This window comes from Lissotriton helveticus, chromosome 2_1 (genome assembly GCF_964261635.1).
Source record: "Lissotriton helveticus chromosome 2_1, aLisHel1.1, whole genome shotgun sequence".
NCBI lineage: Eukaryota > Metazoa > Chordata > Amphibia > Caudata > Salamandridae > Lissotriton > Lissotriton helveticus.
This window is the reverse complement of record NC_136059.1, coordinates 1,067,807,597-1,067,822,436: the sequence shown is the minus strand read 5'-3', so window position 1 is coordinate 1,067,822,436 and position 14,840 is coordinate 1,067,807,597. Positions and strand designations below refer to the sequence as shown.

Below are 14,840 nucleotides of genomic sequence, written 5' to 3'. Positions count from 1 at the left end.
TGTTGACTTAGGGCACATCGGACTTAACAGCGATAATGTTCGAGGGGCAAACTACATCCACCACCCCTCTAGGGCTGATTGCCAATCCACCTGCACCAGTCCGCGACCACCTCTAGGCATAGGCCCCGTCTAGAGCAAGCCACATTCGGCCAACCACGGCCCACAGCGAGCCCCAAGCGTCCGATGCAACTCGGGCTCGGCTGCAGCAGCACTGCTGCCCTATATGGCCGAATGATAGGGTGCCGCCCAGCAGAAACAGCAACTCTGGCCCGCGGCCGCCTGTATACTGCCCAATACCGGCTCAAGGCTGCTTATACTGAGGAGCCGCACTGCAGATAGACCCCCAGGCAGGGAAGGGAAGGTCTATGCTACCCCTCCATCACTTATGTTGATACGGGCCAGTGCGAGCACTGCCACGGCCTGATACGGCCGTCGAGAGTTGGGAGCGAGTTAGCCCCCGGCCGCTCACCTCTTAAGGGCCACCCAGTGAGTCGTATCCTCCTTCGGATGTTCCACTATCTGCGGTGACCTCGGCAGCCGCCTCGCCCCTCCAGGAAAAACTGCGGCTCCGCCGAGCAGCGCGCCTTCTGCTCCAGCGCACTTCCCTCACGGAGAGCTGGGGATTGCTAGGCCTCCTTCGGCCATCCTCGTCTCTCCACTCAGCGACCCCGACGCGGATTCAGGGCAGCAGCGGGACCGAGCCATCAGTAGCAGAAGAGGGCCAGGAAACAGAATTGGAGGCTGTATACGGTAGGATTAATGACGGAGTAATGCAGGGCTAGAGGAGCTCCTCAACAGCACGTCCACCATGTTGGACAGCCTAGCCACGCCCCTTCAGAGGAACTTTGCCGCATTAAGTGCAGCTGAATTTGAGTTTGCTGAACTATTCCAATGGAAAAATACTAAGTACTTGTTCCAGAAAGAGAGCATACCTTCGGCGTTAGGGTTAAGTTACTTAAATTAAAGCAATCTAACTAAGGTTTAGAGTAAGCATTAGGTCCAGGTTTGGTTTGTAATTCATTTTAACCTAATTTAATGTCATGGTTAGGATTAGTGTTATATCAAGGTTGCTCATTTTGTTTTATTTAAATTGTAAATGATCTAGGGTTAACATTATGGTTAGATTACATTCATTTTAGATTGGGTTTGCAAAAGTATTACATTAAGTTTTTACATTTCATTTAAACATTTGTTTAATATGACTGTAGTCATTTTTATTTAGGGGTGGGGATAGCATTTGGATTAGGTTAGAGTTGCTTATTTTGGTTGTATGACTAAACAACTTCCTACAAAATCACAAGTGTCTGAACCACGAAGGCTAAACGACGACCAAAGCCAAACCACTAACTATTTTACCACGACTTACTGAACCACGAACTCCACAATCAACCACTACATTCAAATCAACCTCATCCCAACCCCTAAAAACTACCCTTTAATACTACCCCTTAAACCTACACCAAATTCCCCCCCCCCTAAAAACTCCCACCCCCTAAAAATGAACTCGAACCCCTCCCACCCCCTAGAAATGAACCCAAACCCCTCCCACCCCCTAAAAACTAACTCGAAACCCCCAGCCCCTAAAAACTAACTCTAAACCCCCCTGCCCCTAACTAATTCGAACGCCCACCCCCTAAAAACTCGATCCCCCCTCCCACCCCTAAAAACTAACATGACCCCTCCAAGCCCCTAAAAATTTACCCAAACCCACCGACCTCCTTAAAACTAACCTGAACCCCCCACACCCACTTAAAACTAACCAAAACCACCCTCCACCCACAAACCCCTCTTACCTGTTCCTATCAAACGCTCTTCTGAACTCCGCCGTGCATGAACACTAGATCATCTTAGCATGAACCATGCAAATGCGTGGTTCAGGCTAAGTCGTTGTTCGTGCAAGTCGGCTTGCGTGACTCCGGAACTCGTTGTTCCAGAGCCGTCGTTGAGGATTGACAATCCTCCCCTAGATTGTCAGTGCTCACAGGCTCACGTCCTGATGATGATCTCAGTAACTTGAGATCGAAACGCCATCGACATTCCCAACAAAAAACTCCATTATCGCTTTCATTTAATTGTGGAGTTTTGAAAATTAAGAATGTTGTTCAATGCGATGTATTTTTAAAATATCACCTATACACCTTCACTTCACGCACTTCTAAAGCCCTTTGTGAGCACCTAAAACTACATAGAAAGTATATAAGCTAATCTATGAATAGAATACATTTGTTGTCATAACAACCTTTAAACCTTGCGTCCATGCATACTAAATATTCTAGTCCTCCGAGGACTCCTAACGAAATTGTTTAACTGATTTAATCGATTGTCAAATATTCAGGCCAGGCTGCCAGAGGACCCCTCGGGCCTCTTCTTATACCACTGTTTACATAAGTATCATACTTTACCCCGGGTCTTACTACTGGGGTCACCTTGGTCCCTTAACCTGATTTAGTTTCTGGCAGACAGGGTACTCCATCATGAACCCAATGGAGTACACTACCCACCAAACACTCGGTCCACATGCCTCATTTAGAGATAGGCAGACCATAAGTATTCTGTCGATGGAGTCACTATTGGTGCATCGATGAAACACTTCTTCCGACGGCTGAGTAGGGGCAGTCAGAGGAAAAGCATTACACCGCCAAGCCAATTTAGGGTGGGTGGCGTAATGTTTTATTTACTGGTCTTTCACAGTCAAGAAAAAGTTAGCGGTTAGAGACAGGAAAAAATAATTTAAAATAGCCTACATCCTAGGTGAAAACGTGCAGGGTGTGCAGGTCATTATTATTTGGCCTTTCAGAAAACACTTCAGGGCTTTTTTTGAATTTGTTTAAAAAGAAATTTGTGGATAGCCATTAAAACCCAAGGGTGGCTGTGCACCTAAGTTTTAGTACACTGAATGGAACAACTGTGAAGGTGGTTCTCATCAATGCACAGAAATGACTGATGGGTCGGATACCATCTCTGAATTTAGTGGACGGAGCACAGTTGGAATGGTGGAGGTAATGTCCTCTACCAATAAAAAAGACACTACTCTGTCCATCAAACCTTAAATCAGGCTCTTGGTGCTAGGGAGAGAATGTGGTGTAACGGCCACAGCTACCGACTTCGGAGCTGGCGAACCAGGTGTGAATCTCTTCGTCTGTTCAACATCCTGTGATTCTGGGCACATCACTTAATATCTCTGTGCCTACAAAAAATGAATGTCTCCTTGTGTATTGTAACTGGTGCTCAAGTAAAGCACTCCAATACCTTTGTTTCAAGTTCACGCTATATATAAACCTGCAAAAAAAAATGTAGATGCAGGGTTGATGTAGTGGTTATAATTTAGTGGTAGGTGGAAGTGACGGACCTTAGGGTACTAAGATACGCTTGAACACGAATTAGGATTTTTCCAGCCCAAATGAGCTATTTATCAAAACTTATTTTAAGCATCTTTAATCACAAGTAAATTGCACATACCAGATCTAGCTAAACCTGAAGATCCTCACAATAATTCACAGCTCAACAATGCCTAAAATAGGATGTTCCATTTTTTTTAGTATTCAGCCATATTCATCTCTGTGACAGTGCTCTGACCTGCCTTCTAGCTCAGCCTGTATACTCTTGGGTATCCCCGTGTAATCATAGGAGGGTTCGCAAAAAATGCCAGGGTTTTCATACTATTATAAGAAGAATCATACTCTGTAATGTGCGTTCTGGTAGAAAACAACTCGCACCTCCGATGTTTACACAAGTAAACTAAATAAAGCTGTGCAAGAGTTACACACAAAGATATCTCGAACAAGTAATAACACTGTAGTTGAGACATTGTGTTGTATCATTAAGAAATTGTGCCCTCAATCAGTGGAAAAGGTGAATGCAGTTCTATGTATAACTACTGCATCTAGAAATGCAGTATTTTAATTTGAAACCCATTTTGCAAAACAGTTTAACATGTGCCACTAGAATCATTGCATGCCTATAGAAATTTAAAAGCTAGGCAGTATTACTTTGCCAGAATCTCATCTCAAATGCCATCTGCTGCAAAAGCAGTCGGGTAGGCTGTTGACTGCTAGACAAATACTTTCATGCTTGTCAGAAGGGCAGTGATTTCATCCTGTACTTTACATACAATGTCTACTGTTGTGTGTCTAGTATGGAATTACAATTAGGATAGATTGTGAAGATCGTATGTTTAAAAATCCCAGGTTCAGCGCAAGAAACATAATTCATAATTGTGTCTCACATGTTATATGCTATTGAAGGCCTACATGCATGGGGGCACGGTTGCTTACGCCAGGCTAGCTCCAGAGCATTCGTAGAGTACCCATGATCAATTGTGATAATATTTTGAAATCCTACACAAAATATGTCAAAAATAGTAGCAAGCAGAGAGAATCCTTACCACATATTGATTGTTTTTGTGTCTGAAACATGTCAAGTATATCATTGGAGGCTTCTCGCTATATTTTATGAACATTCCGGCAGCATGGGCACAGGTAACATGAAAAGAAGTTGTACAGAGCCCGTAGGAACACTGGACACACGGCTTGCAGAAGGTCGCCATCCGTTGTTTGCAAAAAACACACTTCTGCAGAGAAAGAAAACAGTGTACTATCAAACCACATGCATTATGGATTCACTCTTTTCATGTAAACATTGTGGCCAATTGTAAAACACTGGTTTTAAATAAACACTACCCTCAAACGCTATGATCAAATATATGATTGCCATGCCATTCCCAGTGGCGGTTCCTCCGTAAAGGGGAGGAGCGTTGCTCCACTGACTTCAATAGGAAAAAGAAAATGATAACGTATTGTTATTATCCTTTTCTTTTTAGGTCTTGCCTGAGCCAGCGCATGCGCTGCTCTGGGAGACATTTAGTAAGTGGCTTTTAAAAGTGCTGCCCCAGCTTTTTGGCTGGCATAGCGCGTGCGGTTACGCACACAATGACGAGCAGAGGAGCCATCTGGCTTTCCTCTCTCGTCATGGTGCGTGCGCCATCACTTTCACTTTACTTTTACTTTTGCTGCTGCCGCCTCGTTCCGCCCCTCCCCCACCACACAGCGCATCCCCGCGATCACTTTCACGGCTGCGCAGCAGCGTTACTTTCACGGCCGCGTGGCCAATGCTTGTTTTCCTTTTGGACCTCAACACTAGTCATGCATCAGACTCAAGGATAGATCAACAGGTTGGGTGTCTGCTGTGGTGCTCTATCTGAACAGATCTCAAAAGTGTCTGGGACAGCTATGCTTTTCACCTTGCTGAGGTCGATAACACTGACACCATTAGGGTGAGCGCTATTACAGTACCTATTAGCATCCAAAGTTGAACGCTGTAGCCAGACATCCAATCACATGTCTTCCTATGCAGGCAAAGACTGCTGTGATAGGCCCACTCAGAGAGCATTCTGTGGCAGCTCTCTGTGTCTGCTTCATAGCTCCGTCTCTCTCCTGTTGTGCAGATCACCTTTCCTTTTATCCCATCGAGGATGGGTGGGGTCGGCACTGCTTGCCCCTCCGCGCTCACCTGCGGAAGAGTTGTAATTACAAATTACCCACATCTCTTTTGGACACTCGTCTGAGGCTCCAGCCCATAATTGCAGGAGCAGGTAATTAATAAACGATATTACCCCCTAAGTGGAGACACTAATGTTACTTCATTTAAGTTCCAAGAACGGCTATTTGTCAACCAATCTATCAATATTATAAAGTGGCTGTTGATTTATTGTAAAATGATGTGAATTACAGGGCAGTGTCTATGGACATTGCAGTGTACGGTTAGTGTTTATTCACGGCTTTTATCTCAGGATCAAGCCCCTGAACCCGGGCACTTTTTGACACCACGTGCATGTAAAGTAGCACTGAGGAGCTGCGCGTTCCACTTCTGGTCCTTCAGAAACAAGGTCAGCGACCATCACCTTATGTTTATGAGCTGCGCTGTTTGCACCGAATAAACTTGTTCGTGGAATTGGCGAGTTCTTCGAAAACAGACACACGCCTCCCATCTACCCCTCTGTCAAGCACAGGACGAGATCACGACGTGCCAGTGGCGTTCCATTAAAGAGCTTATCCAGGCACGTGCCATACAGAGAGAGCAAGAACGTGAGCAAAGACCCACAAAGTCCCTCCTCTACACACGGCAAACACTACATGTTGGCATGTGTCTCTCGCCCCAACAATAATGCGTCAAGTGTAAGATGCGTACTGCTTTCTTTCGGCCCCATTAACAGCGTCGCTGTGACGTGAATGAAGAGTAAACGTGAATGGCACCTTCACGGCAGCTCCTTGGTTACTTTTTCACAGCGTGAGGCAGTAATATGGGATCAGAAATGGAGGATTTCCTCTTTACATTGTGGCTGGGTATTGAGAGCACAGGGCTGGTGGGAACCAAACGAAAATACACAAAATATGATACGATTGTTATTCAATGTTATTTCTCATTCATTAGTCCACACTTAAAAGGCAATGATGTAAAAAAAAGTCTGCAAATTTACAGATAAATATGCAGCTGGGTATTAACAGTACAGGCAACTATTATCACAGCATTTCGAAAATGTCTGGACATTCTGGGGAATAACTGGGTGGAAACCTTGTTTCTGGCGGATTTTACTGCAGGTTGCCCCTGGCAGTACAAGATTGTCAGAATTTGTTCAGATAAAACGAAAGGTGTGAGATAATAATTGGACACCTCCTGGTATTCGGTAGCTCCTGGCAATTCTCAGGAATTGTTTGAATGCTCGAACTTAAAGCATTTTCAGAAACTGATTAGGGCAGAAATGTCAATCTCCAGCGCATTACTTGAAAGCAGTACTGATACACTTTGTTATTCAAGTCAGTCACACAAATCATTTATTCATAATTAGCATGTGACACTCATCTACATTCCCCCACCTTCGTCTTAACTTGCCACTGATGTATGGCCTCCAGCTAGCGGCAACTAACCCACACCAAACACTTGTAAAATATATGTATACATACATGATAAAAATTATTACGTTTGTGAATGCTTCTTACACTTAATGCTAGCTCAGAAGTTCCAGAAATCTCTGAAATGTGTATTTAGTTTTCTCCTAAATGCCCCTTTTTTTTATCACATAAATTGACTACTTAGTGCACAGGGAATAGTGACTTTCCAAGATCACATATTGTGATCTAGTGGAGAACCCAGGATTCAATTTCTTGTTACCTTGTTTTTTTTTTTAAACAGATTTTATTGGCATTTACCATTCAGCAAGATACAATTACATTTTCATCCAGTCAGGAAATATCCACAAATCCCCATGTAGGCTCCGTCTCAGTGGGTTCGATGTTACCTTGTTCTTGAGCGAGATAGGCGTGTAACGAAACCTGAACACCCTCCTACACCTCAAACACGTACTTGGAGGGACCCCTTCACACCTGAACCCACTTTCAAGGCAAAAATGACAGGCGACTTAGGGGTCTCAAGCATCAGGCGCCCTGGGGTCATCCTGCACCGATTCACGAGGGATTACACCCGAGTCGACAAGTTAGACCCTGCAGTGTATTTAGCAAAGTTTGACTAATCCAATAGGGGTCTTTTTAAAGGCGGTGCACTATCCCTGTGTTTTGTTGTGGGCCAAGTTTGGGAACTCATGAAGGAAATCACGAACATTGAGCTATCTCAGTTGCCACAAACACCACCTTTGGACCACCTATCTTGAGAGGAGGAAAAATAAATAACCCCACTCTTACTAGCAGCCCATCTAGTGATAACCCAGAAATGGCGGAACTCTTTTTTTTTTTACCAGCGATAGACCAATGGTGGGTGAAGGTATGGACAATAAATGCGATAGAGCAACTCACAGTCACCCTGGGAGATACATTGCCCAAACTTGACAAGATATGCTTCCTATTACCACAACTACATAGACAAGCATAGGCATAGCCAATAGGTCTCGCCTTTGGGACCTTATAAGTGTTTAGCCATGCAACAGTTCATGTTGTTGCACCAAGGATATTGTGCTGCATAACTAAATACTAATAAGGTCCCAAAAGCGAGACCTATTGGCTATGCCAATACTTGTTCCTATTGAAGTGAGTGGCTCTCGAAGTGGGGATGGCCAGAGCAGGGAAAGGAGTGGTTTGCACTCCTTAAGTGCGCAAGACTGCTTGTCCGGCACTCTCAGGCTAGCCAAACAGTCCTGCGCACTTTGCATCTTCCCCACCAGGCTCCATTACACAGTCTGATGAGACCATGCAAAGCCCCCCAGTCCCCGCCTGAGCACCGTGGTTCGGCGCTCAGACCAACCACAACGCTGCATTGCCGCGTTGTGATTGGCTATGTGAGCCTGGGTGCTTGCTGCAGCCGGCGAAGACCGAAAGAAGAGGACAAATAAGAGGCGGCAGCCGGCCTGCCTAGGTAAGTGTTTTATTTTTTTAATCTTCCGGCCTGAACACCCCCGCCCTACCACTCCCGATTGGTAGCAGCTGCTACTGGCCATTCCTTTCCTACACAATTCAGCTGACATTAGATACAGAGACTCCTCAAAGTCATTAGCTAACATTCCTTTTAGACATAATATCACTATGTAGGAAATTCTATCCATGGAATACAGGCAACTTAGCCTATTATATGCAGAATCCCTCCTCTTCCAATATTTGAAACCAAACCTCAGCTCAAACTCAGAGTGGTCTACGGCCACTTCCTCATTTACGTTCAATTTATGTTCACCATACAATAAGAAAAACTGTTTAGAACCCATAGACCTTGGAGAAACAACATGGGATGGAAAATCAGCATCAAAGGAAGTCAATGGACAAGGGGATGCTTTCCTGGACAACTGATAAGCTAGAGAACTGACATTAATCGGGCAATTTTCCCAAAACCAATATGGGCACAGATGCTTTAAGCAAATGTAAAACTAAACTTGAATTCTCGTCTCAAAATGCAACTGCAACTGAACACAGAACAATCGGGACTCTCAATATTATATCCATTTAAGGGAATCTGGCACAACAGTGTGCTATTCTGTAACTGCTGCATGGGAGACAAATAACAGTGATGTACTTATGAGCATACCAGACACATGGATTTAGTGTTGGCAGTTCGTTATTTAAAAATGATACTTAATACATATTTATTGTCTCTAATGCATGGAATGCATCAGGCTAGGACAGTGTTGCTTGCCCGAGTCATCACAATAAACTATGACAAAGTGAGATTGATACAAACATGAAATAACACAATACATTTAAATGCAGAGTTTTTGGCAATAGACTAAAATAAAATCATGAATTGTGGATGAGGTTTTTAGGGTATGTTAACATCTAAATCTATTAACCTGAGACACAGCAGTTACTCCTTTTAAGCACAAATTAGCTGGCATATTACATACTCAGACCCTCAATGCTGCTCGCCCTCAAATACTCAAAGAACATAGTTACTCATCCCCAGGGTCAAACTGGTCTATAGGGCAATCTGGCTGTGCCAGAAGGGCTGGTCTGACAGGTCTGTATGTAGTCGGTTTTTCAAGTTTGCGGGCCTGTTTTATTGCCTGGTAGGCCCGTCTTTACTGTTTATTTCCCTGCTATTATTACTAAGCCTGGGCACAGTTCCGCTACGAGAAGTTAATGCCGTGCCATTATCACAATTCTGCCCAATGGAATACAATATAAAAAGGTTTGAGGTCATGCTTGAGTAATAGTGAAGGGTGGTGGAGTGGCCTCACAGAGGACAGTGGACATGATCAGGGTGTCAATAACATCCCTCAGTCACTTTCTGTTCCATGCGTCGCGGAATGATAACCAAATGTCAATGAACGCTGACATCTTGTTGTGGAATCTGCTAACAATATGTTCATATACAACAGTTTGGTGCATTTCAATAAGCCAGTATTCGCTCATCATTGGGTTAGGAAAGCACAAGTGTCTTTGTATACATACCTTGGCTGTGGCTAACACAGATGATAACCACTGCCTGTGCTGGGACAAAATGTGTGGCAAGTCAGTTGTGTCATGAAATAGGAATAACATGCTATAAGGGGCTAGTGGATAGTCTGAGTAATTATTTAGTGTCCCAGATCACTGTATAATATCTAGCCAAGGGCAGACAGTACATAGAATATGTAAAGGATCACAGCCAGGCAGAGCATTTATACCATTGGGAATCTCCAGTCATCCCAATAGCGGGTAGTCTATGCAAGGTCCACTACCAGTTCTTTAGCTCCTGGAAGTGGTTACATTTCACCTGGGCCTCCATGATTATTTTGTCTTGGAGTTCAAGTATCTGGGACAAGTCTTTATCTCTGTATTCACAAGCTAGAAGCATTTGGCAAGTATGCCACAGGAGGTCTTCAAAGATCTGGAGCAGAGGCGGTCTATCAGGACGTTATAGTTCCCCGACATCACTATGGAAGCCCCCATACAGCGGACTAAGGGTGTGCCTAGGGAAGCTGCTCTATTTTGCTCTTGATGCAATGAACTCGGCTGCGGGTATTGTCAATACAGGGAGGCCAGTAGGCCCAACTCCATCTGTAAAGATTTATATGGTTTCAATCCTTCGTCTATCAGTAATTAGTCAAGCGTGCGGATCTCGGTTATTATACAAAGTTTCCAGTTTTTGGGGAGTTCTTCTATACAGATAGCTGTGTTATGCCTGATTGCTGCATTTTGGTGGATCTTAACCTCTACCCCTAGTGATTTATGATTTTTTTTTTTTTTTTTGTCCTTTGCCTTTTTATTTTTTAGTTTAAAGAGCATGCATGAAAATGAACAACATGCATCTGTTGTGTCCACGTAAAAGTCAGAAATATGGATGTAAAGCTGTCAAATCTGTAGTTTTGAAAAGCTGGACTTCAATATTAATTTCACACCTGAAGCAGACTTTAAACTGATATACAGGTTGTAGGCAAAGTTTTTACAAACGAGTTTGTTGTATGTTAAAATCCGTGCTGCAGTGTTAGAATTAACAGTATTAAACAGAAAATCTGTGAGCAGTTCCCTATAAATAATCTGAACTTTATGTGCACTATCAGGTAGTGTTTTTCGTGTTCTTGGTTATTTTACCACATACAATACGTTTCCAAAGTACAATATTAAGAAAACGATCTGCAATTTCTTAAAAGCAAATACAAAAATGCAGTGGAACAGCAATAAGTGCATTCAACAAACAAAAAACAGAATAGTAACAATTTAAAAACTATTCAAAATTCTCGAACAATGTGAAAAGAAAACTGCACTAATGAGAATTTGATTATGTTAAACTTATATTGACAAATCTTTGTCTCTCAATTTTTAGTTTCATCTTTGTTTTGTATTAAAGTTTTATTGTGACTTTATAAGCCAATGTGTGAACCAAGTGCCAGTCATTTGAAAAAATGTAACAGGTGTTCAGTGCAGGTATGAAGTGAACGAGACTTGAATGATCCACCAAATAAGGTGGCATAAAATTCACATTAGAGTTGAGACATTGTGCTATTAAAAGCAAGCGATGCTATCTAAGATTTAAAATTAGGTCATTTAAATAAAAATCACAATGAAAACAACAAATAGACATGAAAAAATGAAGTAAAAAATGTTGAGCATTTCAATATAAATCTTAACGTATATACACAACCAAACGCATCGATTACTCCATGATTTGTTTTATTTTGATATCGGTTTCGTCCTCTTCTTCGTCTTCATCAGCAGTGGCATACATTTCTTTGGTACATGTCACAGTGTATGGAAACGAAGCACCGGTACAAGTGAAACTTAGGTTTTCAAGCCGTGACAGTGCTTTAATACTACCTGGAGGTCTCCCTGGGCTGACTTTATATCCTGCAGCCCTGGTTGTGCCCAGGGGCCTGCCAGGACTGGTCTTAAATCCGGCAGCTTTGGTTGTCCCTAAAGGTCGACCTGTGCTGGTCCTATATCCTGCCAGTTTGGTGGTTCCTGAAGGTCTTCCTCGTTTACCAGCTTTGTTGATGCGTTTCTTTTTCTTTACACCATTTTTCTTCTCTAAATTCATTCCACCGATTGCCTGCAAGTGTGCTTCATTTTTTGCGTCTTGCCTTTGACAGGAAATAGGCTTATGACTGTAATTACTTGCCTGTATGGTATACAAGTCAAACTGCTCTGCCGCCCGTCTGCTGTCCTCAGACAGGCATGAAGCTTTTTCATTCCCAAGGAAATCTCCATCACTGCTTGAAACGGGGTGCATTATTTTCTCGGACTTCTTGCTCTTTTTCCTTTTCATGGAATTCTTAGCTTCAGTATAGATGAGTTTTTCAGTAATCATTGACCAATCTACAAATGTATCAGTGCATTCAGTGTGAAACGATGTTGAACATTCCATTCTGTGGGGACTGCAGTTTTATTCTTGCGTGGGGTGAGAAGAGCCGGAACCAGACGCCCTCAGGACAATAGCGCCGGGAGACGCATTCACCTCTCACCGGTGCCGCTGCGGCTGCTGCTGGGCCCGGGGAGGATGGGCCGCCGTTTGACAGTCGCGATGCTAACGGTGCCGCCCAGCCCTCGCCAAGCGCTGCGCCGCAGAAGGCTCCGAGGCAGCGCTATAGGGAGAGAGGTATCATGGGAAGGCAGCTCCGGCAGCAGCGGGCAGGGGAGGAAGCCGGAAAGGAGGCAGCAGCGGAGGGGGGGGCGCACTGCTCAGCGAGTCCTCGCCACGGCGGACATTTTAAGACTGGCGGAGAGTCCGGGAACAGCTGTTGCCCGCTGCCTCGGCCTTCGGCTGTGATCTAGTCCGTGGAAGGGTGGGGGTAGGGACGAGGTTGGCGGAACGCCCTCGTACTCAGATTTACCAAAGAGGCATGGATCGCATATGTGGACTGCTCTTCCGTACAACCACTGCCCAATGGGTTCCCAGTGCGTCTAATCAGTGATTTATGAATTGTTAACCACAATCTAACCAAAGACTAGACTATTGGGTTATTAGTCAACAGAGGGGAGGTGTGGTTTTGGCATAAAGGCTAGAAAGCTTAGGCATACTCTATATCAGATTGTAATAAATTGTCACCCAGAAAAGTATGTTTTAAGTTCAGGGAACATGTACACCAACTATGACAGATGTAATACATCACAATGCGACAACGATGCGTGCACGCCCGATGGCCGTGCTGCGACTCAACGATTCTTCTGAGCCGCGACAGGCCCTACGACACGCTTCGACGGTGAAGCAACGGCGTCTGCTGCGATAGCGACACTCTTCTTCGGTGATGCGAGGCGCTTCGGGTGATGCGATGGCGACCGCGGCGGCATGCTTCTCCGGTGATGCGACGGCGTCTGCTGCGACGTCGACACTCTTCTCCGGTGATGCGACGACAGTGGCTGCGGCGGCGACACGCTTCTTCGTCTTGAGTCGTGCTTCCAACTCCTAGCAACACGCTGTCTCTCAGAAGGCCCAGCTCAACAGCAGGCAACTCAATTCCCAGCAAGGGAGAGCAGGGGAGCTGGGTGGTGAAGTCTGTTGTCCCTGAGACTTCAGCAGGAGACAAGCTCTATCTACAGCCCTTGGAGATCCTTTACAAGTTGATTTGAAAGTAGCACAAAGTCCTTTCTCCTTTCTTAGGCCGTCAGGCCACTACTGCAGGCCAATCCCCCAAACAGCGGTCAGCTTAGGCATAGTTTCCTCCTCAGTTTCTCTGGTTCCTCTCCTCAGCAAAGGTTCTTCTGGTTTCCCAAAAGTGATCTAAAGTTCTTGGGTCTGGGGCCCAATATTTATACTGATTTTCCCTTTGAGAGGCCTTTGCCTAGTCCAAACCAGTTCTGGTCAGTCCTGGAGCATTTTGTTGACAAGACTCCTTCCTTCCTTTCACAGTGTAGGCCAGGGACATCAGAAACACCACAGGAGGTGGAGCCAGCATTGTGGAGGGATGGCATAGTCCTATTCAGGTCCCAGGTGCAATTCCTCCCTCCCATCTGCATGCAGATCGCTCTATTCAGCCCTGTGCTGACTCACCCGGTCTCCTGGAATTCCCCCAGCCCCTGTCATTCAAACTTCAGACAAGGAATACACAACCTAGCAGAGGCAGGCTTGGATGGTTAGACAAGAAAATACCTACTTTTTAAAAGTGGTATTTTCAAACACAGAATGTTAAAACCAACTTCACTAAAAGATGTAGTTTATCAATCTGAGTCCAGGCATACCAAACTCGAATTTCTACCTAGTTCTCTGAGTCAGTTAGGATTATAAGCTGTAATAATCAAAATGACCATTCTGGCCAATGGGGAACAGATAACCTTGCAATAGTGAAAAACGAAAATGGCTGTAATTCACTATTAGGACATGCCACACATCAGGGCTTGCCCTACCTTTCACCTACAATGCACCCTGCCCTTGGGCCTACCATAGGGGTGACTAATATGCAGAAAAGGGAAGGTTTAGGGACAGCATGGCAGTACCAGACTGCACAGAGGCTCTACAATGGCAGAGGCTGCTTCTGTGGGTGGCACAACCAGTGCTGCAACAACTGATCAGCAGTGGTAAAGTGCCCAGAGTCATAAAACCAACAAAAACAGGCCAGACAAAATACAGGAGGAAGGCAAAAAGTTCAGGGATGACCCTGCAAAAAGGGCCAAGTCCAACAAAAACAATTCTTATTAGTAAAGACAAACCCCAACCTTGGCGGTACGTTTTAAATTATGAGTTTGTGCTTCTACAGATCATGCACTCTTAAACTATAGCCAGTATGAATGACATGTGACACCTATACCTTGTAGTCCTCTTTCTTATATAACATCTTTTACACGTGTGATTCATTGTCTCTGTGTAATGTAAAGTGCTACAACATTCCTCAGTGGTACGAATAGCTCTATAAAATAAAAGAAAAGCATGTGAGAGCAATTATGGAGATGTGATGGTCACTGTTAAAGGGTGGTAAGTGAGGGAATAGAGAAGGA

General features: G+C 44.4%; 2 protein-coding genes across 4 annotated transcripts in view; both read right to left on the bottom strand.

Moving 5' to 3' along the window:
- The window catches only part of LOC144818446 (lysine-specific demethylase 4C-like), a 1,795,190-nt gene that overhangs the window by 282,827 nt on the left and 1,497,523 nt on the right, over window positions 1-14,840 (bottom strand). For both annotated transcript variants that reach the window (XM_078675868.1, XM_078675869.1), the window contains one exon: window positions 4,385-4,570. In XM_078675868.1, the coding sequence (XP_078531994.1) occupies window positions 4,385-4,570 (186 nt within the window). The remainder of the gene's footprint in view (window positions 1-4,384; window positions 4,571-14,840) is intronic.
- Window positions 11,569-12,390, bottom strand: LOC144818447 (UPF0461 protein C5orf24 homolog). Of its 2 annotated transcripts, none has more exons than XM_078675872.1 (2): window positions 12,374-12,390; window positions 11,569-12,299 (listed from the first exon to the last, which is right to left on the bottom strand). In XM_078675872.1, the coding sequence occupies exon 2, from the start codon at window positions 12,274-12,276 to the stop codon at window positions 11,569-11,571; it is 708 nt and encodes a 235-aa protein (XP_078531998.1). In that variant the 5' UTR covers window positions 12,277-12,299; window positions 12,374-12,390. The 2 variants fall into 2 exon arrangements, with proteins under 2 accessions (XP_078531998.1, XP_078531997.1); XM_078675871.1 differs by having other exon boundaries at window positions 12,367-12,380.

Coding starts and splice junctions, on each gene's coding strand:
- LOC144818447 (XM_078675872.1), bottom strand. CDS start 12,276: ATGGAATGTTCAACATCGTTTCACACTGAATGCACTGATACATTTGTA.